General features: G+C 45.5%; 1 protein-coding gene across 2 annotated transcripts in view; it reads right to left on the bottom strand.

The window, feature by feature from the left end:
• Window positions 1–537: 537 nt before the first annotated feature.
• GLT1D1 (glycosyltransferase 1 domain containing 1) overlaps window positions 538–24,919 on the bottom strand; it is a 120,441-nt gene continuing 96,059 nt past the window's right edge. For both annotated transcript variants that reach the window (XM_088827839.1, XM_055405244.2), the window contains 2 exons: window positions 24,333–24,431; window positions 538–2,462 (listed from right to left, as the gene is read on the bottom strand). In XM_088827839.1, the coding sequence (XP_088683965.1) occupies window positions 2,301–2,462; window positions 24,333–24,431 (261 nt within the window). In that variant the 3' untranslated portion in view covers window positions 538–2,300. The remainder of the gene's footprint in view (window positions 2,463–24,332; window positions 24,432–24,919) is intronic.

Here is a 24,919-nt window from a genome sequence, read left to right on the forward strand (position 1 = left end):
TACCTGATGAACCTTTCAGATCAAAACAAAGCTATCCTATTTAACTTCATCGCAAAAGTGTGGGGAAGGGGTGTGGAGGGCTCTTCTGGGAGAAGCGGTAAGCGCCAGCCAGCCCATCACACCAATTGCAAGTCAGGTACAAGCAGTGGCTCTTTGCTAGAGAACACCGTGCTGCGTTAAATGCAATTTCCCTCCGCATGTGAAGGTTATAGTATCTTAGTTCTATCTGGAAATTGACTCATTGAGTCATCCAAACCTGTACATCAGCAAATTGGAAACTATACGCAAAATGTTTAAACATAAAGTTAACGGAGTATGAAACTAAGAGCATCTAGAACATTTACAGAAAAGCATTCTTTTTACGTCTATACTTTGGTATTAAAATAGCAATTGCACCTCTTAATGAGATGTGTCAGTGTACTAATATCTGCTTTTAAAGTGCAGGAACTGGAGGGGGGGTGGGGGTGGGTCTGGTTCTTGCTGAACCAGGCTCACAAAAGGAACACACAGGGACTCTTGCTGTACAGCGGACGGTGACACTTTATTCATTTAAAACCATGCCCTTCCCCAAAGGGCATGAGGTATGTGTGTATGTTTCTATAAAGAGATGGATGAACAACGCTGAGGTTCAGTGGAGCCAAGCACATACAATATCATTCAACCAGGATGAGAGCAGAGACTCCCAACGACCAGTATTTTATCAACAGCAGCATCACTGGTCAGTACCCAGGACAGCACTTGGCCTTTTCTTAGGTTGGCATCACTGATTACAGACTCAGATGGATCTGTCCACTAAGGGTTTGGACTCTGTTTCTCCCTTCCTCTCTTCTCTACGGCCATAGGGGAGCCCAAACTCTCCTGACCCTCCGATGCCACCAAAAAAATAAGAAGAGGATGGTGATGGGTATTGTTAGAGAATTCTGGGCATGAGGAGCAGGTTTACCAGATAACTGCCTTTGGGAAGGTACTCTGTTGTGAGATTGAGGTGTAGAATTAAACTGGAAATGACACAGGACAGAATCTATAAATGTGCTGTTATCTCCACATGATCAGCACCAGAGTTTAAGGTGTTCAGTCAGAGCCTTCCTCTTTTAGGTTTGGCTGTTTATAAAAACAGGATGGTTGGAAAGAAAAAAGCCCAAGATGTTGTGAAGTTTGAAGCAAAGATGGCATGGGTCTTCCTGTCCCCCCCAGGGTCTGCGGGCATCAGAACAAACCCTAAGGAAACACTGCCTCGGATGGACTCAGAGCTGGCTTCATCTCCTCCTTTGGATCTTGTGGCTTCCAACTTTACACAAGAAACAGAGCAGGTCACGCCCAGTCATCATGGAATGTCCACTGGAAAGTGGGGGTTTCAGGATCCAACAGAGGCAAATGCTGCCACCAAGGAAATCAAGCACAGGGTTTGGGGAATGCCCCACTGGTGTGGTCAGGGTGTCATTACAGTGATGGGGACACTCGGTTAAATTCATCCCATGTTGGATAAGGTCATAGGGACCCACGTGCCAGTCCTGAGATGGGCTGGAGGCTGGTGACCTGATCTCCACTCACTGCTGGGTCTCTGAGGCTGAGTCCCTGATGCTGAACCCAGAGTCAGTTCCAGTGTCTTCCAGGCCATGGGTGATGTGGCCTTAGTGCCAACTGATTTTCAGCCCCAATTCGACCAGAGGTAGGTGGAGCCTACAGGGTGTGGGAGTGGGGGTGGTGCTGCCTGCTTATCTAAAGAGGTCTGGGCTATCTTACAGTTACATGACTGATCACACACAACCCTGCTTCCGGTGTTCAGAGAATCAAACCTGCAGAGCCTGGGGGTGAAGCCAGACATCTGTCAGCCCCAGATTTGCTGAAGGGTCTGTACCATGTTAAAAATTGCTGCCAGGACCCCTCTCAGCCGATATGTCTGATGTTTGCTTTTGCTTCTTGAGAAGGCAGTGATGGGCTACAGGTCATCAGAAGACAGGAGAGTGGTGTCTACCCTGTGAGGACTTACAAAATAAGTCCTTGTTGTCCCAAGGAACATCCTAAAGCAGCTAATCCAACTTTCTCCCTGACTCCCCTTAAAACCAGTGACCCTGCCCCCACCCCAGTGAGGACTGCATCTCCAGGAGGTATGATCCGGAAGCACATCTGGGATGTTACTTGGAAGCACAGAGAGGTTTTTGGATGAGTCATCTTATGACTGACAGGTCTACGATTCCAATGAACCGGGCTTGGTTTGTACTGGCCAGGTCCCTTGCCCAGAGCTCTGTCCAAGGGTATCCGCCCACGGCTGAGCGTCTCACAGCACCAGGCAGGCACTCTTAGTCCTCAGTGCTTCTCTCCAGCGTCCTGACCAGCTGCCTGTAGGTCTGTCTCTCCTCCTGCCACGAATGATACTTTCTCACATACTCCCTTCCGTTGGCCACGATTTTTTTTTCTAATGATGGATTGCTCACCAGTGTCTTTGCCAGCTGAACAAACTCCTGCAAAGAAGGAGGTGGAGGAGAAAGAGAGGTAAGTAATTGGTGAAACAGGAGATGCAAACACATCTGAAAGCCCAGGTCAGCCTTTGTTCCTGGTCCCTCTTTTGCCCACCTCCCTTATTCTGGAAAAAAAATAGCCCTTCAGAGGGAAGCAAGTTAGTGCAAACATTGGGAGTGAATAAGACATTACATACACAAACCACACACACACATGCTAGGGTGAACATTGTGGAAAAATACTGGAGCCATTAATTATGCTTCCTCCACCTTTCTTTTCTAGATTGCCCAAACTTGCTGTTTCTTACAGTAACTGAGTTCTTACAGTGACTCTTAGATCCACAATTTCTTCCCTCCTTTGTACTCAGCTGGGAGATGAAGTCAGGTCTTACTCCAGGATCTGAGCTCCTATATTGTAGACAATAGTACCCCTGCCCAGTTTTGTTTTGTTTTCATTATATTCCTTCATCTTTCCTGGGCACAGAGCATGTCTTCAAATCATGGACATCAGCTGATGGAGTGGAAAAGGTCAGGCTTCTACTGGCCCAGATTTTGGTGCAAATCCTCTTTGAAACACATAACTTAGCTGTGCAGCTTTAGGCAAACTAGTTAACCTCTCTGAGTACCACACTGATCATCTCCCAAGGGGCAGTGGGCACTTGACAGATAAGCCCTGCCCTGCCCCTGACTCCATAGGGGAGAGGGGATTTAACCACCCTCAGTTTTCTAGATTTTGCTTCTGGTTATCAGCTTCAGAGCAAGGAAGTCTACACTGCTCTGTTTATCCATACTTTTTGTAGACACTGATGCAATGAAAAAGTGGCCACCTCTTTTAATAATTAAAAATAATTTTTTTGTTTTGGGTTCACTGTGAGCAGGTGGGATCTTAGTTCCCTAACCAGGAATCAAACCTGCACTCCCTGGATTTGAAGCACAGAGTCTTGACCAGTGGACTGCCAGAGAAGTCCCCAAGTGCACACTTAGTTGCTCAGTTGTATCTGACTCTTTGCAACCCCATGGACTGTAGCCCACCAGGTTTCTCTGTCCATGGGATTCTCCAGGCAAGAATATTGAAGTGGGTTGCCATTCCCTTCTCCAGGGGATCTTCCCAACCCAGGGATTGAACCCAGGTCTTCTGCATTGCAGGCAGATTCTTTACCACCTGAGCAACCAAGGAAGCCCAAAATAAAGCAAGACTGCCAGAGAAACACCAAAGTGGCCACTTTTTAATAAGGGTTTAAAGGGTTAAGGGTTTAATCAAAAACCTTCATAATTGGAAAGAATTAGAATTGTTTTGATCGTTAAAGAGTATTCAGAGGGAGGAAGGGAACATGCATTATTTATTATGCTTGCACATAAGTCAAAGGAGTGCTCATGCTAGGTTGGGTTGGTTGTTTTTTTGATATTGAGATGCATGAGCTATTTGTATATTTTGGAGAATAATCCCTTGTCAGTTAAAGAAAGTGAAAGTGAAGTCGCTCAGTCGTGTCCGACTCTTTGCAACCCCATGGACTGTAACCTACCAGGTTCCTCCATCCATGGGATTTTCCAGGCAAGAATACTGGAGTGGGTTGCCATTTCCTTCCCCAGGAGATCTTCCCAACCCAGGGATTGAACCCGGGTCTCCTGAATTGTAGGCAGACACTTCACTGTCTAAGCCATCAGTTAACTTGTTTGCAAATGTTTTCTCCCATTCAGAGAGTTGTCTTTTCATCTTATGGTTTCCTTTGCTGTGCAAAAGTCTTTAAGTTTAATTTGGTCTCATTTGTTTAAATTTTTTTTTTTGTTACTCTAGGAGGTGGGTCAAAAAAATATCTTGCTGTGACTTATGTCCAAGAGGAGATGGATAAAGAAGATGTGGTACATATATACACTGGAATATTACTCAGCTCTAAAAAGGAACAAAACTGTGCCATTTGCAGAGATGTGGATGGACCCAGAGGCTATCATACAGAGTGAAGTAAGTCAGAAAGAGAAAAACAAATATCATATAATATAATGTATATGGGGAATCTAGAAAAATTATACAGATGAATTTATCTGCAAAGCAGGAATAGAGTCACAGATGTTGAGGACAAATGTATGGATGCTAAGTGGGGGAAGAAGGATGGGATGAATCGGGAGATTGGGATTGACATATGTACCATACTGTGGTTAAAGTAGGTAACTAACAAGGACATACTGTACAGCACAGGGAACTCTGCTCAGTGCTCTGTGGTGACCTAAATGGGAAGGAAATCCAAAGAAGAGGGGATATATGTATACATATAGCTGATGTCCTTTGCAGTACAGTAGAAACTAACACACACTGCAAAGCAACTGGACTCCAATAAAAATTAATGAAAAAAATCACAGAAGTGATGCTGGATGCATTTTGTAACCTGAGCCTCCATTTCTTCATCTTTAAAATAGGAATAATAACAGTACCTAGGGCTTCCCAGGGGATTCAGTGGTAAAGAATCTGCCTGCCAACACAGGAGATGGAGGTTCGATCCCTGGGTCCGGAAGATCCCCTGGAGAACGGAATGACTACTCATTCCAGTATTCTTGCCTGGAGAATCCCATGGACAGAGGAGCCTGGTGGGGCTACAATCCATGGGATGGTAAAAAGTTGGGCACGACTTAGCAACTAAACAACTAAAAAAAAATACCTGCTTTGTAGCGTGCTGAGAGGATTTAATGAGTTAATACAAAGAATTCAGGGCAGAGTCTAGCACAGACTTAGCTATCATTTTTATTATGATTCACCAACTTGTGTAAATTCCAATAAAACAACAGAGATTAATACACAATGCTTTGCTGTTTGCAAGGAACATCCACATACTCTCAAAATTATTGTTAATTAAACGTTGGATGATTTTTATAGCTAGCAATATAAATAGCAATATTTACAATAGAGTAGAATTATATTTTTAAGCAGTATGCATACACTTTATGGTAAATTGGTGTTCTTTTTATAATAAAAATATAACATATTTATTCTCATCTCATAGGATAACAACATCCTTATTAAAGTTATTCTAGAGGCTTATAGCTTTGGTACATTATTTTAAGATGCCGGTCATATCTTTGATTTACCTGATACAGAGACTTTGGCTGAAACTCACCCCTCCTGCTTATGATTTCTATAGAATCTATGACCATTTTACAATGGAGTCCTGAATGATAGAGTTTCTAGGAATAGGATGTGATAAAGCACACTGTTTATTCCTCTCTGCTTGTGAGACTGAACAAAAAAACCCGCAGACTGAAAGAAAGCAAGAGAGAGTCGGGTGAGGAGTGAGAAACGTCTTTGCCGCTGGCATGGAACCCTGGACGCTGGCTGAAAGAAAAGAAAGAAGACGAAAATAGCACTCTGGAACTGTGATAGTCGCTCTCGGAGGCCCTGAAATTACTTTCTTCTGGGCTGAAACAGCTCCCCCATGACAACTAAGGCAATCTTCTGAACACACTCGTGCGGACAATGAGAAAAGTATGCTGGCACACTCTGTCATTCACTGTGTGCAAAATGGCAGCCACAGCCCTCCCATCCCTTTCATGGATGTCTCTTTGCAATAGGACCTGCCCACTCCTCCCATAAAGTGGGGAGGAGGTCTGTTTCCCCATCTCCTGAATCTAGGCTGGTCCTGGAATTTGCTTTGACTAACAGACCAGGTCAGAAGTAATGTTGTCTGACTTCCAAGCAAAGCTTCAGAAGGCCTTACAGCTCCCACCCTGGCCATCATGGGGCCCTGAGGTCACCCCACAAAGAAGCCTGAGATAGCCTCCTGAAGACGAAAGACCACTTCGACAGAGATGCCTGGCTACCACCTGCATCACAACCAGACAGTCATCCAGTGGACCAAAGAACCATGCTATAAGAGCTGCAGCAAAACTTCCAGGGTCTTCCCAGGGTTAGGAGTCTGCCTGCCAATGCAGGGGACACAGGTTCGACCCCTGGTGTGGGAGGATCCCACATGCAGTGGAGCAACTAAGCCCGTGCGCCACTAACTACTGAGCCCTCATGGCTAGAGCCTGTGCCCCGCAACAAGAGAAGCCCTCACAAATGAGAAGCCCATGGACCACAGCTAGAGCATAGACCTTGTTGGCCACAGCTAGAGAAAGCCCAAGTGCCGCAACAAAGATTCAGTGCCACCAAAAATAAATAAATAAAATTTTTTCAAAAAGTTCCAGGAAACAAGTACAAATGCCAATTCATCATCATCCAACCAAAGCCCCACAGAGTCTATATACCTGTCAGCTGCAGAACTCACCAGAACACTCACCATCAGAGTGCCAAATCCTGGTTGGGAAGGGGAGTGTTCATCACTCATGTAACGATCTATTGTTGAAAATCACTCGTGATAATAGTTATGAGGCATTAAAGGGTGCATAGCGAAGAAGAAATGGCAGCCCACTCCAGTGTTCTTGCCCGGAGAATCCCAGGGACGGGGGAGCCTGGTGGGCTGCCATCTATGGGGTCGCACAGAGTCGGACATGACTGAAGCGACTTAGCAGCAGCAGCAGCGAAGAAGAACTAAACAGCCTCTTGATGAAAGTGAAAGAAAAGAGTAAAAAGGTTGGCTTAAAGCTCAACATTCAAAAAACTAAGATCATGGCATCCGGTCCCATCACCTCATGGCAAATAGATGGGGAAACAATGGAAAGTGACAGACTTTATTTTCCTGGGCTCCAAAATCACTGCAGATGGTGACTGCAGTCATGAAATTAAAAGACGCTTGCTCCTTGGAAGAAAAGCTATGACCAACCTTAGCAGCATATTAAAAAGCAGAGAAATTACTTTGCTGACAAAGGTTCATCTTGTCAAAGCTATAGCTTTTCCAGTAGCTATGTATGGATGTGAGAGTTGAACTATAAAGAAAGCTGAGCATCGAAGAACTGATACTTTTGAACTGGAGTGTTGGAGAAGACTCTTGAGAGTCCTCTGGACTCCAGGGAGATCAAACCAGTCTATCCTAAAGGAAATCAGTTCTGAATATTCATTGGAAGGACTGATGTTGAAGCTGAAACTCCAATACTTTGGCCCCCTGATGCAAAGAACTGAAAAGACCCTGATGCTGGGAAGGACTGAGCAGGAGAAGGGGATGACAGAGGGTGAGATGGTTGGGTGGCATCATCAACTCAATGGACATGAGTTTGGGCAAGCTCCAGGAGTTGGTGATGGACAGGGAAGCCTGGCGTGTCGCAGTCCTTGGGGTTGCAAAGAGTCAGACACGACTGAGCCACTGAACTGTAACTGTAACAAGAAACAAGTAAAAGAAAACAGAAACCAAGTATTAGGATCCCGCATCTTAAAATCAGAGTTGGAAACAGGTGCCTGCCTCCTGGGCCCTGGCAGGGAAGAGTCAAACCCCAGCTGCCTTGGTGAATAGAGGCCTCTGCTTGTCTCCACATTTCCTACGGTCTTCAAGAGAAGTTGAAATTCTGAATATTTATGTAAAGGCACTCCATGTTAAATATCAACAGCTAATTCAAAATCTTGCGTACAGCAAAACTAAGCAAAACGTGTTTGCAGACTAGATCCACCCCAGGACCAGCGGTGTGCAAACCCTGGCATAGGTTATAGGTTTCAAAAGTTTTTTTAAAAAAAATCATGCAAATGAGTAGAGTTTTGCTTTCATAATTATTCAATTAGTTGTTGACCATTTTCAGAGTTTTCTTCCTTTCTGAGTGGTGGAAAAACTGATGGAAAAACTCACTGAGAAATAAGTCAGAGAGAGGACGATAAATACTATATGTAAGTTACAGGTGGAATCTAAAAAAATAAAATGAAGGAATGAATACAACAAAACAGACTCACAGATACAGAGACCAAACCAGTGGTTATCAGAGAGGAGAGGGAAGTGGGGAGAGGTGAGACAGGGGTATGGGATTAACAGGTACAAGCTGTTACAAAATAAACAAGCTACAAGGATATATTGTACAGCATGGGAAATACAGCCAATATTTTATAGTAATTTTAAATAGAATACAATGTGTAAAAATAATGAATCACTACACTGTACACTTGAGACTAATGGAATATTGTAAATCAACTATATTTCAATTAATTTTTTTTTTATCACTGAATCCTTTCAACCTGCCTTGTTGCCCTGAGGCAACAACCAGATCCAGGGCATGAGAAGCTGTCCATTTCACAGGATGGATAGTTAGACCTCTGTTGGGAGCCTTCACGTAACCATGTCAGCTGAAAGCCATGGGGCAGAGGGAAACCCCTCAACAGGAAACAAATGACCCACGCGGAAAGAACATGAGAGCTAGCAGACTGAACATGGGCTGGTTTTAAAGAACATTGCATTCTGACAACCTTCTGTGAATAATACATACTTATTCTTACCGGAAGAGCGAAAGTCAATCACATAAAAACACTGCATTTCAGGCTTGGGGTGTATGTTCAATTAAACAGCCCCAAAGCTGCTTCTGCAGATGCTTTGAATACAACAACTCACTGATGGGAGAAATTGACAAGGAGTTTTCTGAAGACTGACAGATGTGCTGTCATTAAGATTGTGGTTTTCCCAGGGGCTTTCTTGCATGGAATCCTGCAGTTAATTAAGGTTTTGTCTGTACCTCTGGTTCTCACACTTTGCCATAAGATTCTGATTGGATAGGTTGGGGGTGGGGTCCAGGAGTGTTGTCTTTGTCTGAGCAGAGACATCACTTTGCCGACAAAGGTCCATCTAGTCAAAGCTATGGTTTTTCCAGTGGTCATGTATGGATATGAGAGTTGGACCATAAAGAAGGCTGAGCTCCAAAGAATTGATGTTTTTGAACTGTGGTGTTGTTGAAGACTCTTGAGAGTCCCTTGGACAGCAAGGAGATCAAACCAGTCCAAACTAGAGGAAATGAACTCTGAATATTCGTTGGAGGGGCTGATGCTGAAGTTGAAGTTCCAATACTTTGGCCACCTGATGCAAAGAGTTGACTCACTGGAAGAGAAGCTGATGCTGGGAAAGACTGAGGGCAGGAGAAGGGGGCAACAGAGGATGAGACGATTGGATGGCATCACTGACTCAATGAACGAGTTTGAGCAAACTCTGGGAGACAGTGAAGGACAGGGAAGCCTGGTATGCTGCAGTCCATGGGGTCTCAAAGAGTGGGACACGACTGAACATCAGCAATAGACTACCAGAGGCTGGGCGGGGGTGAGGGGGGGCACAGCTCATAAACAGCAAACATTTACTTCGCACAGTTCTGGAGGCTGAAAGGATCTGCTTCTTGATTCATAGATGGCCATTTTCTCATTATAATCTCATGTGACAGAAGGAATCAGAGATCTTTGCAGGGTCCTTTTAAAAAAATTGGTTAATTTTCAGCTGCAATGGGTCTTCATTGCTGCACGCAGGCTTTCTCTAGTTGCATTGAGCAGGCCTATTCTTTGCTGCAGTGTGAGAGCTTCCCCTTGTGGTGGCTTCTCTTGTTGCTGAGCACAGGCTCTAGGCACAAGGGCTTCAGGCGTTGCAGCTTGTGGGCTCTAGAGAGCAAGGGCTCAGTGGTTGCATTGCATGGGCTCAGCTGCCCCTTGGCATGGGGAATCTTTCCAGAGCAGGGACTGAACCTGTGTCCCCTGCATTAGCAGGCAGATTCTTAACCACTGGACCACCATGGAAGTCCATGTACAGTCCTTTTAATTAGGGCTCTAACTCCATTCATGAGGATCCCACCTTCACGTCCTAATGGACGATTGGAGTCCCCGCCTCCTAACACCATCACAGGAGAGGTTAGAATTTCAACATGTGGATGTGGGGCTAAGTGTGTGGAGGCACAAACATTTGGTCCATAACACATGTGTGTTCTCTAATAGCTTTCCACCTCTCCCCAGGTGATTCTGGCCTAAGGTGGACCACTGTGCCTACCTTATTTTACACAAGTTATTAGGCCACAGAATAGATTGATCTTATTGGAAACTGCCAGTAGTGAGAATCCCACTTCAAGATCCATCTGGAAAAGTCTATTTTTCTTATGTGCAACACCATTCATTGGTCTAATGTTAAGCTCTAGCTAAATGCCACATTTCACAACAATAGGTATGTAAACATGGCCACATAATACTCCCAACTGTCTGCGTATATTAGCTATTCTCTCAACTCCTGCCATTAAGTAAAGTGGGGGCCACTCATAAGAATGTACAAATAGTATTGGAATTACTCAGCATAAACCTCCAGCCTGGTTGCGTGCTAAGTAGCTTCAGTAGGGTCCAACTCTTTTCAACTCCATGGACTGTAGCCTGCCAGGCTCCTCCGTCCATGGGATTCTCCAGGCAAGAATAGAGGAGTGGGTTGCCATGCCCTCCTCCGGGGGATCTTTCTGACCCAGGAATCAAACTCGCATCTCTTATTTCTCCTGCGTTGGCAGGCAGGTTCTTTAACCGCTAGTGCCACCTGGGAAGCCCAAACCTCCAGCTTATCATTTTTTAGTTGAAAAGTAGTTAGTTTACAATCTTAGATTAGTTTCTGGTGTACAGCAAAGTGATTCAGTTATACATATATATATATACATATTCTTTTTTATATACTTTTCCAGTATGGCTTATTACAAGATATTGAATCTAGTTCCCTGTGTCATACAGCAAGACCTTATTGTTTATCTATTTTATATGTAGTCCTATGGATCTGTCAATCCCAAACTCCTAATTTACCCCATCCCTTTCCCCTTTGGTAATCATACATTTGTTTCCTATGTCTGTGAGTCTATTTCTGTTTCATAAATAAGTTCATTTGTGCCATATTTTAGATTTCATATATAAGCAATATCACATGATATTTGCCTTTGTCTGACTTACTTTTCACTTATTATGATAATCTCTAGGTCCATCCATGTTGCTGCAAATGGCATTGTTTCATTCTTTTTTATGGCTGAGTAGGAATCAAGATTGCTGGGAGAAATATCAATAATCTCAGATATGCAGATGACACTACCCTTATGGCAGAAAGTGAAGAGGAACTCAAAAGCCTCTTGATGAAAGTGAAAGAGGAGAGTGAAAAGGTTGGCTTGAAGCTCAACATTCAGAAAACAAAGATCATGGCATCTGGTCCCATCACTTCATGGGAAATAGATGGAAAAACAGTGGAAACAGTGTCAGACTTTATTTTTGGGGGCTCCAAAATCACTGCAGATGCTGATTGCAGCCATGAAATTAAAAGACGGTTGCTCCTTGGAAGGAAAGTTATGACCAACCTTGATAGTATATTAAAAGCAGAGACATTACTTTGCCAACCAAGGTCCGTCTAGTCAAGGCAATGGTTTTTCCCGTGGTCATGTATGGATGTGAGAGTTGGACTGTGAAGAAAGCTGATCGCCGAAGAATTGATGCTTTTGAACTGTGGTGTTGAAGAAGACTCTTGAGAGTCCCTTGGACTGCAAGGAGATCCAACCAGTCCATTCTAGAGGAGATCAGTCCTGGATGTTCATTGGAGGGACTGATGCTAAAGCTGAAGCTGCAATACTTTGGCCACCTCATGCGACGAGTTGACTCACTGGAAAAGACTCTGATGCTGGGAAAGGTTGGGGGCGGGAGGAGAAGGGGACGACGGAGAATGAGATGGCTGGATGGCATCACTGACTCTGTGGACATGAGTTTGAGTGTACTCCGGGAGTTGGTGATGGACAGGGAGGCCTGGCGTGCTGTGATTCATGGGGTCGCGGAGAGTCGGACACGACTGAGCGACTGAACTGAACTGAACTGAGTATTCCACTGTATGCATGTACCCACACCTTCTTCATCCATTCATCTGTTGATGGACACGTGTTGCTTTTATGTCCTGGGTATTGTGAATAGTGCTGCTATGAACGCTGGGGTGCGTGTATCTTTTCAAATACGTGAGTGCCATGGACCACTTGGTGAGAAAGTGAACCGCCTTTCAATTCTCTTCTGTGCCTGGTTGAGTCAGGCAGAAAACCTCAGTGAGGTGCCAGCCTGTTCTCTAACTTCTCAATGATGACTCCTGATGTCTGTGGCCAAAAGCCTTCCGTGGTGGCCAGAATCAGGGAGAATTTGACAATGACAGCAGCCGACATTGACCACGTTTCAGCATTCAGGATTTTAGGTTACATGGGTGTGTGCCCAGTTGCTTCAGTCGTATCCAACTCTTTGAGACCCTGTGGACCGTAGCCTGTCAGGCTTCTCTGCCCATGGGGATTCTCCAGGCACAAATACTGGAGTGGGTTGCCGTGCCCTCCTCCAGGGGATCTTCCTGGCGCAGGGATTGAACCCTGCGCCTAATGCACTGAAGGCAATTTCTTTACCTACGGAGCCGTCCGTGAAGCCCAATAAGATGCTTCCTGCTGCTGCTGCTGCTAAGTCACTTCAGTCGTGTCCGACTCTGTGTGACCCCATAGACGGAAGCCCACCAGGCTCCCCCATCCCTGGGATTCTCCAGGCAAGAACACTGGAGTGGGTTGCCATTTCCTTCTCCAATGTGTGAAAGTGAAAAGTGAAAGTGAAGTCACTCAGCCGTGTCTGACCCCTAGCGACCCCAGGGACTGCAGCCTACCAGGCTCCTTCACGCATGGGATTTTCTAGGCAAGAGTACTGGAGTGGCTTGCTATTGCCTTCTCCGAATAAGATGCTTAAGTATCCTTTTATTAACATATATCCTCCAGCAGGTCTAAGACATAGCCCCGTAAACAACACAACGAAACTTCCGAGTCAAACTATGAGTAGTCCCACCCAGCAGGACAAACAAAACCACGAATAACTTCACATCAGCTCAGACACGAGTTTGCTGCCAAGGGAGTTTTGGCACCCAATTTACTAAAAATAAAATTGTTTTTTCAAGTGTTTTTTGGGATTTTGGAATTGCAGAAAAAGAGTACGAACTCTGTGCTATGACTACGACTCCTTTCACAGAAACACAGGGGCACAGAGAGGTCCAGGAACCCGCCCGAGGTAACACGGCAGGAAGTATCAGAAACAGAAAGTAAACTTGGGCCATGCAGCCCCTGAGCCAAGGTTGCTTCACAGCAGGATGGAGTAAGGCCACAAAGCTATCACACGGATCCACGAGACTTGGGACCTACTGATGAAGCTAAAGGCAAGGATGGTGGACATTCTCTCTCTCTCTCTCGCTTCCCAGATTCCTCTCAGAGCATCAGCTCAAATATACGAGCTGGCAGAACAGTGCCCTTGCTATGCTGGCAGCTCCGGAGGCAGGGAAGAGGAGGATGGCAGGAAGGAAAGGGAAGAAAATGAGGAATGGCTTTGGAGAGAAGAGGTGGATTCAGGAGATGGTTCTGGTGGACACGTTACCAGCAGTCAAATGTCAGAGGGAAAGAGCAAAACCCAGAAGAAATGTGCAAGTTAATCTGCAATTAAGTCATCCTGGCCATGCTTTGGGGAGATGCCGTGAGCATGACATTGACAGTGTCACGCGAGGATCGCTGATTTCAGCGAGGAGGGACACCTAAGGAGGGACACCTCGAAGTCCAGGCAGAGCTCAGGGGCCAAGGCTGTCATCGGCTACTTTGCAAAGAAAACAGGGAAAGACAGTAGTTCAATCACACCTGGACAGCACACGGCGTAGAGTCACATCATACTTAAATAATCAAAGATGTTTACCAGAAAGATGATCCCTTTAATGCCCTGGTCTAAGTACATCTCCCACTAGTTACTGGGCACCCATCTGTGCCAGGACCATCACGAGGGGGCTGCATGAAAAAACCAGCATGACTGCCACTCTGGGGGGCATCCAGTCTGGTGTGGGGGTAGAAGAGTGAGGCTGTGGACAATGAAAGCAAGTGTGCATGTCTGAACTGTGCAGAGGGTTATGGAGGAAAGATACAGGGTGGGGGGATAGAGAATATAATTATAGATAATTTTGGGCTTCCCTTGTGACTCAGCTGGTAAAGACTCTGCCTGCAAAGTGGAAGACTTGGGTTTGATCCCTGGGTTGGGAAGCTCCCCTGGAGAAGGGAAAGGCTACACACTCCAGTGTTCTGGCCTAGAGAATTGCATGGACTGTATAGTCCATGGTGTCGCAAAGAGTTGGACAAGACTGAGTGACTTACTTCACTCACTGGGGACAGCAGGTCCCTTCGGTGTGGTCAGGCCAGGTCACAAAGGCCACTCTCCTAATTGCAAGCCCCCTAATTACAATGACTTTTTAAAAAAAAATATTTATTTGGCTGTGCTAGGTCTTAGCTGCCACACACTGGATCTTTAGTTCTGATATGCAAACTCTTAGTTTCAGCATGTGGGATCTAGTTCCCTGACCAGGGACCGAGCCCCTACATTGGGAGCATGGAGTCTTAGCCACCGGACCACCAGAGAAGTCCCCAGTTACTTGTGTTTTTTTTTTTTTAAATCAAATTCTATTGCACGTTGCATAGACTGCAAAACAGTTATTCCTCTTAAAGTGTGTTGAATGGGTATTTTTTTACACATGGACACATATTCTGCATCGTGGTGACTAGGGATGGTCAAAGCCTTGAAATTGAATATATTCATATTTAATGAAGTAACTAAAGCCTCTCACTTTCAAAAAACAAAAAAGCCCCCAAACTATAATGTGCTTGTTCACAAGCAAAGTGGTCCTGCACAGCGGGCAGGTCCCAGAAGCTCACATGTAGCCTGTGATAAGCAGGCCACCGGCAGAGGTCAGGCCTAAGAAGGTCAAGTCCGAGATGCTTTCTACTGCCCTGGAAAGGTGAGTGAAGGCTCTACAGTTGGGAAAACAAAAAACTGTCCTGTCTTCCTCCTGTTTTAGGGGAATGCCAGACTTTGCCTGCCGGCCTAAAGTGCAAGACCCTGGACTACAGCCAGGAAGGGCCCTGCGCTCCATCCCTGATCCGCTGCCTGGCCTGGCCTGGCCTTTCCTGAGCATTGAGCCCCACCTGGTGGCTCTGCGCTCGTCTTCACCTGGCCAAGTCTGGCTCCGTGCAGCATCGCTCAGCGCTGTGCCCACCCGGGGCATCGCTTGCCTCTGTGTCTATCTGATCCCACAGACCAGCCACAGGCGGAGAAGCCACGGAGGACTGGGACTTAGAAAGACGTCCGCCCTCCCCAGGGACTTGGACAAAATCATGAGCAGAATCCTTCTAGAGGACGGTCGTGTGGGAAGGGGTCCCTTCTCTCCCCAAACGAGAGAAAGGGAGGGAGGGAGAGAGACACAGAGACTCAGAGCGGGAGGGGGCTCCAGAGACACAGACCCAGAGACAGGGAAAGACGGAGAGACACACAGGCCGAAGAGGGAGAGTCAGAGGCAAAGGCGGGGACAAGGACACACAGAGACAGAGGCAGAAGCAGACAGACAGGAGAGACGGATGGAGTGAAAGACAGAGAAGGAGACGCAGAGACAGAGGGAGGGGAGGCCACAGCATGAATCCTGGGCAGAGGCTCTCAGGAACGGCTGAGCAGACTCTGCCGTCAGGCTGCGGGTTCGAGTCCCCGCCCCACCACCTCCAGCTGAACGTCTAAGGCAAACCACTTACCCTCTCTGGGCGCATCATGGTAATGCCTGTGTGGGAAATAATAAGAGAAACGAGCAAAGTCCCTCCAAGGGCACACCGAGGAGGCCAGGCGGGGACCACCTGCCCCATCACTCACTCCCTCTCCTGAGAGCAGTCCCACCAGGCACGCAGCCCCACCACCCACTCTGCGCTCTGAAAGTGTGGCCAGTACGGCCGAGGAACCGCATTTTTAATTATTCACTTGAGTGGACTCAAATTTAAATTTTAAACTGGTGCTCGAGTCAAGTATTGCAAAGCTTTTCAAGTATATTTGGAACAGCCTGCATACGTGCATCTACTTTCCCAACTGCAAAAGGTATGGAGTCTCAATGCAAACCAAGTAGTTCAATACAAACTTAATCTCCAGATGGAGATGAGCTCTTGTATAAAATACACACAAGATTTCAGAGACTTAAAATAAAAAAAGAATATAAAGATCTCATTAAACAGTATTCATACCAGGCTTCCCTAGTGGTCAAGTGGTTGGGAGTCCACTGGTCAATGTAGGGACATGGGTTTGATCTCTGGTCCAGGAAGATCCCACATGGTGCAGAGCAACTAAGCCTGTGTGCCACAACTGCTGAAGCCCACATGCCTAGAGCCAGTGCTCTGCAACAAGAGAAACCACTGCAATGAGAAGTCCGCCCACTGCAAAGAAGAGAAGCCCCCGTTCACTGAAACGAGAGAAAGTCCAGACGCAACAACCAAGAGCCAGAGAGACCATAAATAAATCTTTTTTAAAAATATTTACACTGATTACATGCTGAGAGGATGCAAGTTTGGCTGCTGCTGCTGCTAAGTCACTTCAGTCGTGTCCGACTCTGTGTGACCCCATAGACGGAAGCCCACCAGTTTTCCCCGTCCCTGGGATTCTCCAGGCAAGAACACTGGAGTGGGTTGCCATTTCCTTCTCCAATGTGTGAAAGTGAAAAGTGAAAGTGAAGTCGCTCAGTCATGTCCGACCCCTAGTGAGTGACTCCAGGGACTGCAGCCTACCAGGCTCCTCCATCCATGGGATTTGCTAGGCAAGAGTACTGGAGTGGCTTGCCATTGCCTTCTCCGGCAAGTTTGGCTAGATGGAGCTAAATAAAACACATTGTATTATTGATATAAATTTCATCTGTTTCTTTTTATTTTCTCTGAACATGGCTATTAGAAAATTGTAACTTCCACACATGGTTGGACTCACCCTGGTCCTGGGACAAATACCTGCCATGCACCTGATCCCAGATTTTCAAGCAGACAGTCATTTGGTTGAGGTTCAAAGCTGTCATCTCAGCATAATTATCAATAGCACCCCCTTTGAGACTTCCCTGGCAGTCCAGTGATTAAGGCTCTGCACTTCCAATACAGGGGACATGGGTTTAATCCCTGGTCAGGGAAATAAGATCCCACATGCCACAAAGTGTGGCCAAACGATTAAACACAATAATAATAACACCACTTTCACTCTCAACGATATTCTGGTTTTGCACAATGAACAATATGGTCACCCTAAAGGGCAAATCCATGCAAATAAATGTTGTTTTGACTTGCGATTTAGTTCGCCCATACTTTGCCCTGGCCTTTGACTGTATGGACCACAACAAACTCTGGAAAATTTTTAAAGAGATGGGAATACCGGACCACCTGACCTGCCTCTTGAGAAATCTGTATGCAGGTCAGGAAGCAACAGTTAGAACTGGACATGGAACAGACTAGTTCCAAACAGGGAAAGGAGTACATCAAGGCTGTATATTGTCACCCTGCTTATTCAACTTACACGCAGAGTACATCATGAGAAACTCTGGGCTGGATGAAGCACAAGCTGGAATCAAGACTGCCGGGAGAAATATCAATAACCTCAGTTATACAGATGACTCCACCCTTATGGCAGAAAGCAAGGAAGAACTAAAGAGCCTCTTGATGAAAGTGAAAGAGGAGAGTGAAAAAGTTGGCTTAAAACTCAACATTAAGAAAACTAAGATCATGGCATCTGGTCCCATCACTTCATGGGAAATAGATGGGGAAACAGTGACAGACTTTATTTTTGGGGGGCTCCAAAATCACTGCAGATGGTGATTGCAGCCATGAAATTAAAAGACGCTTACTCCTTGGAAGAAAAGCTATGACCAACCTAGACAGCATATTAAAAAGCAGAGATATTACTTTGCCAAAAAAGGTTTATCTTGTCAAAGCTATGGTTTTTCCCGTGGTCATGTATGGATGTGAGAGTTGGACTATAAAGAAAGCTGAGTGCTGAAGAATTTGTGCTTTGAACTTTGGTGCTGGAGAAGACTCTTGAGAGTCCCTTGGACTGCAAGGAGATCCAACCAGTCAATCCTAAAGGAAATCAGTCCTGAATATTCATTGGAAGGACTGATGCTGAAGCTGAAACTCCAATACTTTGGCCACCTGATGCGAAGAACTGACTCATTTGAAAAGACCCTGATGAAAGACTGAAGGCAGGAGGAGAAGGGGACAACAGAGGATGAGGTGGTTGGATGGCATCACCGACTCAGTGGACATGAGTTTGAGTAAACTCCTGGAGCTGGCGATGGACAGAGTGGCCTGGCGTGCTACAGTCTGTGGGGTCCCAAAGAGTCGGACACGACTGAGCGACTGAACTGAACTGAACTGAGTTTGCCCTGAGTTTCCTTCGGGCTTCAGTGGAAATCCAATCAACACTGAACATTCATCTGTGCTTTTACATTTTGAGGGGACTGGTTGGGGGCTTATGCATCATGTGTTCATGCTAAGTTGAGTCAGTTGTGTCTGACTCTTCAACCTGGTGGACTCTAGCCCTCCAGGCTCCTCTGTCCATGGGATTTTTCCAGGCAAGAACACTGGAGTGGTTGCCGTGCCCTCCTCCAGGGGAATCTTCCTGACCCAGGGATTGAACCCACATCTCTTATGTCTCCTACATTGGCAGGCGGGTTCTTTACCACCAGCGCCACTTATTTAGTATCCAAGAATCCTAAATGTTTGACTAAAAAGTTAAAACTTTGCTTTGCAAATATCATATATTGACGCATATATATGGAATCTAGAAAGATGCTAGTGATGAACCCATTCACAGGGCAGCAATGGGGACGCAATCACAGAGAACAGGCTTGTGGACAGATTGGGGGAGAGGAAGGAGAGGGTGAGATGAATGGAGAGAACAGCACAGAAGCATATACATGAACACATGAAAGATAGCGAGCCAGTGGAAATATGCTGTATGACTCAGGGAACTCAAACCAGGGCTCTGTAACAACCGAGAGGGGTGGGAAATAGTGGAAGGTGGGAGGGAATAAAAAGAGAAATGATATTTTGCACGACGCTGGCCAGATCTCACAAGGAGAACGTCTCACTGTATTGAGTCTAATTCCAGTGCTTAAGTCTCAGAGCGCTGCAGACTATATAGCTCCCAGGGGGCAGCCAGTGACGTCACCCACAGTCAGCACCGTGAATACGATCAACTCTGTATCCACACAGCTCTCCTCTGAGACCAAGGATGGAACTCAACCCCACGCACTTTCTGCTGTTCCCCAAAGACCAGCATCATTATCTCCATCTTATGGATCAAAGACTGAGCCCAGGAAGAAGAAGTGATCCTGTCCAGGATCACTCATATTTCAAGCGCAAAACTCAAGTTCCAAACACAGCCTGAAGGAGGCTGCTACGTATCCGACATGTCTCACTTCTTCCAAACCTGAAACTTTTGATTGACTATCAAAGTTTGAAAATCAAACAGTCTTAGTAAAAGTGTATGGTGAACACAAAGAAGAGAGGCCGGAACAAAATACACACACGATAAATGTTAGCTGTCATCATTATTCCAAAAGTTATGATTTTCTTTACAGTTGCCTAAAACACAAACAGAACCTCCCAGCAAAATTAGTTTGGACTACACTTCAAAAGTCTGTCCTTGAGAAAGAATATGGATTCACAGTTTCTACTAAATGTCAAATGGATTTTAATTCTGAAGCTATAAAATGGTGCCATAAAATAGCTCAGCTCTTTTCTTCCTAAAAAGAAAAAGAATGAGATTGTTGTGGTAACAACAACAACAAAAAATCAATGTTTAGTAGGTTTGGAAAGCTTCACGTAAATTAAGGTTTTCCGTGGCTGAAGTGTATAAAACTAGAGGTTATTTTGTTCCTACCACAGCTGAATATTTTTAATCATCATTTTGTTGAAAATCCAAAATATGACTTTTTGCATTTTATATATATGTATGTGGGTTTCCCAGGTGGCTCAGTGGTAAAGAATCTGCTCGCCTGTCAATGCAGGAGACATAAGAGATGAGGGTTTGATCCCTGGGTGGGGAAGATCTCCCAGAGTAGGAAATAGCAGCCCACTTTAGGATTTTTGCCTGGAAAATCCCATGGACTGAGGAGCCTGGCAGGCTACAGTTCATGGGGTTGCAAAGAGTTGGACAAGACAGAGCAAATACACATGTGTGTGTGTATGTATGTATGTATATTTGTAACTATGTATCTATCTATGTTTCTATGTATCTATCTATATTAACTTTATGAGGCTGACACCCTTGCATGGAAGTCCCTTTTTAATAAGTGAGATGGAGCTTCGAGGACATATTTGAAGACATATTCGAAATAAATCTCACAAACACTGACAACTAGTCAGTGGTTAATTTCATTTGAGCTCCTGAACTGAGATGACAGCAACCACAGCAACTGACTTGTGGAAAATGCACATTTGTTTTTAAAGCAACGGCTCCCACTCCATGCTAGGTTGAGTCTGATCACGACTATGAAACAAAGCCACGTGTGATATCCGTGTCTAGCACATGTTTCAAAATGTGATATTAAAAAGGAAAAAAAAACACACACACACACAGCCTCCCCCTGTTTGAAACATAGAGCAGTTCTACTTTTTTTTTAACATCCTTTGTAAAAGTAACATTGAAGGATTGGAATCAAAATAGGCCCAAGCCTTAACTTTGTCAGTGCTTTGGGGTTGTGTCTGATAACTCATAGGAAGCCGGTAACCAGCAGAAATAACTTGGATGTGTCAGTGACAGGATCGTTATTTGCAAATATTAAAAGGAATGTCTTACAAGGAACATGAAATGAAGTCAGGAGAGCCAAACTGCTTTTGTTCTAACATTGGACTTGATACACCCATTTATAAGTGATGGCTATTCAGACACTTGCTGATAAAACTGCAGTGGTTTGAAATTGAGCTATAAAATAAATAGACAGTGTGTTTGGGAAGATAAAAATAAAATCTCTTTGCCCACAGGGAGACAATATCCTATGACCTCCGGCATGGCTGGTGCTGATGCGGAGATGCAGAACGTGGTAAAAAGCAATGTGCCTTTGTCTAGAGAATCAGCAGGGAACCACTACACACTCTTCATTTCCTGGTATTGTTTTGGCTTTTAGGGGTTACTATTCAAAGGAAAGGGCTTCCCCAGTGGCTCAGCTTCCTCGGTGGTGCAGCGATAAAGAATCTTCCTGCAATGCAGGAGACGCAGGTTTGATCCCTGGGTTGGGAAGATCCGCTGGAGAAGGAAATGGCAACCCTCACCAGTATTCTTGCCTGGAGGAGCCTGGCAGACTACAGTCCATGGGGTCACAAGAGTCAGACACAACTCAGCAACTAAAAATAACATGTGCACTGCGTGCGTGCTCAGTCGCTTCAGTTGCGTCCAACTCTTTTCGACCCCACGGACTGTAGCCTGCCAGGTTCCTCTGTCCATGGGATTTTCCAGGCAAGAATACTGGAATGGGTTGCCATGCCATCCACAAACAACAACACCATTCAAAGGAAAGGGCTTCTCTGGTGGCTCAGTGATAAAGAACCCGCCTGCAACGCAGGAAATGTGGGTTTGATCCCTGGATCTGGAAGTCTGCTGGAGGAGGAAATGGCAACCCACTCCAGTATTGTGGCCTGGAGAATTCCATGGACAGAAGATTCTGGAGGACTACAGTCCAAGGGGTCACAAAGCGTCAGACACAACTTACTGACTAAACAACAACAACAAGAGCTATAAGGCATCAAGGGTTCTCATTTGTTGATAACGGTACCCAGAGCCTTGGGCTGCGTGCAGTACCCAGAGCTCAGCCCTGTATATCAGCCGCTTTAGCCAACGACACGCCTCTATGTGCTGTTATAATTAGTTCCACTTGTACCGAGGAGAAGACGGAGCTTGGAGACTCAGGTTAAGGCTACATGCCCTGCACAGGGTCCCAGGGATTTAAAGGCAGACACATCCTTGGAACTTCAGACCTTGAGGCTGGAACCCCCTCACATGTGTCCTGGAAGGTCCTGGCACACACGGGTGCCCCGGATGACACTGTGCCCATCATCTGTGCCCCCTGTCAACTGCACTGGCCTTTATTTTAATTTCAGATGCACACATGTATCAGACACGTACATGTATGAACACAACCATGCTGCTTCTTCTGTACATCGTTTTGAAGAACTGCAAGGGATCATATATATGGCAATCTTCTGAACAGCAGGGGATATTCCAGAAGTCTAGGATTATACCTGAAGAACACCTGCTTCAGAAACCAGAAATCTATTTGGGAGTTTGGGGTTAGTAGATGCAAATGACTATATATAGCATGGATAAACAACAAGATCCTACTGTGGAACACAGGGAACTATATTAAATATCCTGTGATAAACCATGATGGAAAAGCATATGAAAGACAATGCATACATGTATATACATATATCACTGAATCACTGTGCTATACAGCAGAAACTAACACATTTTAAATCAACTATACTTCAATATAGACTCTTGAGAGTCCCTTGGACTGCAAGGAGATCCAACCAGTCCATTCTAAAAGAGATCAATCTTGAGTGTTCATTGGAAGGACTGATGCTGAAGCTGAAACTCCAATACTTTGGCCACCTCATGCAAAGAGTTAACTCAGTGGAAAAGACTCTGATGCTGGGAGGGATTGGGGGTGGGAGGAGAAGGGGATGACAGAGAATGAGATGGCTGGATGGCATCACCGACTCGATGGACATGAGTTTGAGTGAACTCTGGGAGTTGGTGATGGACAGGGAGGCGTGGCGTGCTGTGATTCATGGGGTCGCAGAGAGTCGGACACGACTGAGCGACTGAACTGAACTGATACTTCAATAAAATAAACTTTAAAAAAAGAAACCAGAAATTCAAGCATCTAAGAGGGGAAGTGACTTGCTCAAGTTCACCGTAATCAACACCAGCAGCATCAGAAATAGAACCCAGGTCTCAAGTTTCTGGAAAGTCCCTAGGTTTCTATTAGTCACATGTCCAGGAGGCTGCCCATGTGACAAAGTGACCCTGTGTTCCATATACTCTTTTACTGATTACAATAAGTCCGCTACATGTAAACCTTCAAGTTGCTAGCTTTCAAAGATGCTAATTCACATTCGCAAGTCCAGTCATGTAGAGAGTGGCAACCCACTCCAGTATTCTTACCTGGAAAACCACAAGGACAGGGGAGCCTGGTGGGCTGCAGTCCCTGGGGTCGCAAGAGCGAGACAGGACTTAGCGACTAAACCACCACCACTGGTGCACATTTTCCTGTGCGTGCATCCCCTATAAGTGGCTGTGCTTTTGTGTACTTTACTGCACAGCCTGTACAGAGTACAGGAGTACAGCATCTTTATTTCAGGTCCAGGATGCCCAGAAGCAAGCCTGAAAGCAGCAACCCAGAGAAAGGCTGAAGAGAGACAAGAGGAAGAAGCAGTAATTGAAGACCTGAAGAGACTCATGATGCAGGAAATGGCCCGGGGATTTTCTTTACTTGAGGAGGCACTGGTAGGTTTTGAGGCATAGGACCCTAACGTGGACTGGTACATGAAGGTCGCAGCAGCCATTCAGAAAGCAATCCAGTGCTACTGTGTCATCTATATGACGAGAAAAGAAGAGCTACTACGCAGACATCACTGGATTGTTTTTTCAAGAGTGTCGATAGAATTAAATCCAGCAAGGAACCGGAACCTGAGCCATCCGCGTCAGGCGTGAGTGAAGTTGCAGCTTGCCCTCCGTCTCCTGTTGCTGACGATCCTTCAGCTCTGCCTTCTCCCACCTCCTCTCCCTCCTCCAGTCAGGGACTCTTCCTGCCTGTACACTCAACGTATGTCAATTGTCTTACTGTATTTTTCAAGGTCCTCTACTGTAAGATTAAAAATGTTTTCTTGTTTGCTTTTTATGTAGTATTTGTATGAAAAGTATTATAACCCTATCACAGTACAGTAATATATAGCCAATAGTGTTAGTTGGGTACCTAAGCTAATTTGGCTGGACTTACAAATGAACTGGACTTATGAATGTGCTCTCAGAATTGGGCTTGTTTGTATGTAGGGGACTTCCTGTATAAAGGGAACACTGAGAGCTAATCACAAAGATGCAAATTACAGACTCTCTGAACCACAGGTGGATGAAAATGACTCAGACCAAGTGAACACAGGGAAATTGCTCTCCTTTACCTGAGGGTCTGAAAACAGCAATCCTGTAACTTCATGCTTCACCACCGCGGTGTTTCCTGGGATGTTCCTCGCCAACACCGGGACTTCCAAATCCATTGCCTGAAAGGATGTAAAGAGCAAAGGAGAAGGGTGGGCAATCACTGTCAGAGTCTGTGAGGTTAGATGAGCCAGTTTGTGATAGAATGACTCCTTAGTTTCACTGGAGCTCTGGCATCACACAAAAATCACCCCAATATTTTGCCCAAAGTGTTTTCCCAACACAAACCCCAGATTTTCCAATGACACACTGAATCTTAATGACTGACTGTATTTGCAAGTGTTGGGAAACTGTATACTGTATTGGCCTGTCTTACTGCAACGTCACAAGGAAACCTTCTCTCTCTCCAATGTTCAGTTCACATTTCATCAGTGGCAGCCTGGAGTACACTTTTTGAAAATATTTACCTGTTTATTTGGCTGCACAGGGTTTTAGTTGTTGCATGCAGGATCTCCATGGTGGTATGTGAACTCTTAGCTGTGGCATGTGGAATCTAGTTCCCTGACCATGGATCGAACCTCAGCCCCCTGTAGTGGAGCATGGAGACTTT

Source organism: Moschus berezovskii, chromosome 19 (genome assembly GCF_049115385.1).
Source record: "Moschus berezovskii isolate FMDL1 chromosome 19, NW_MosBer_1.0, whole genome shotgun sequence".
NCBI lineage: Eukaryota > Metazoa > Chordata > Mammalia > Artiodactyla > Moschidae > Moschus > Moschus berezovskii.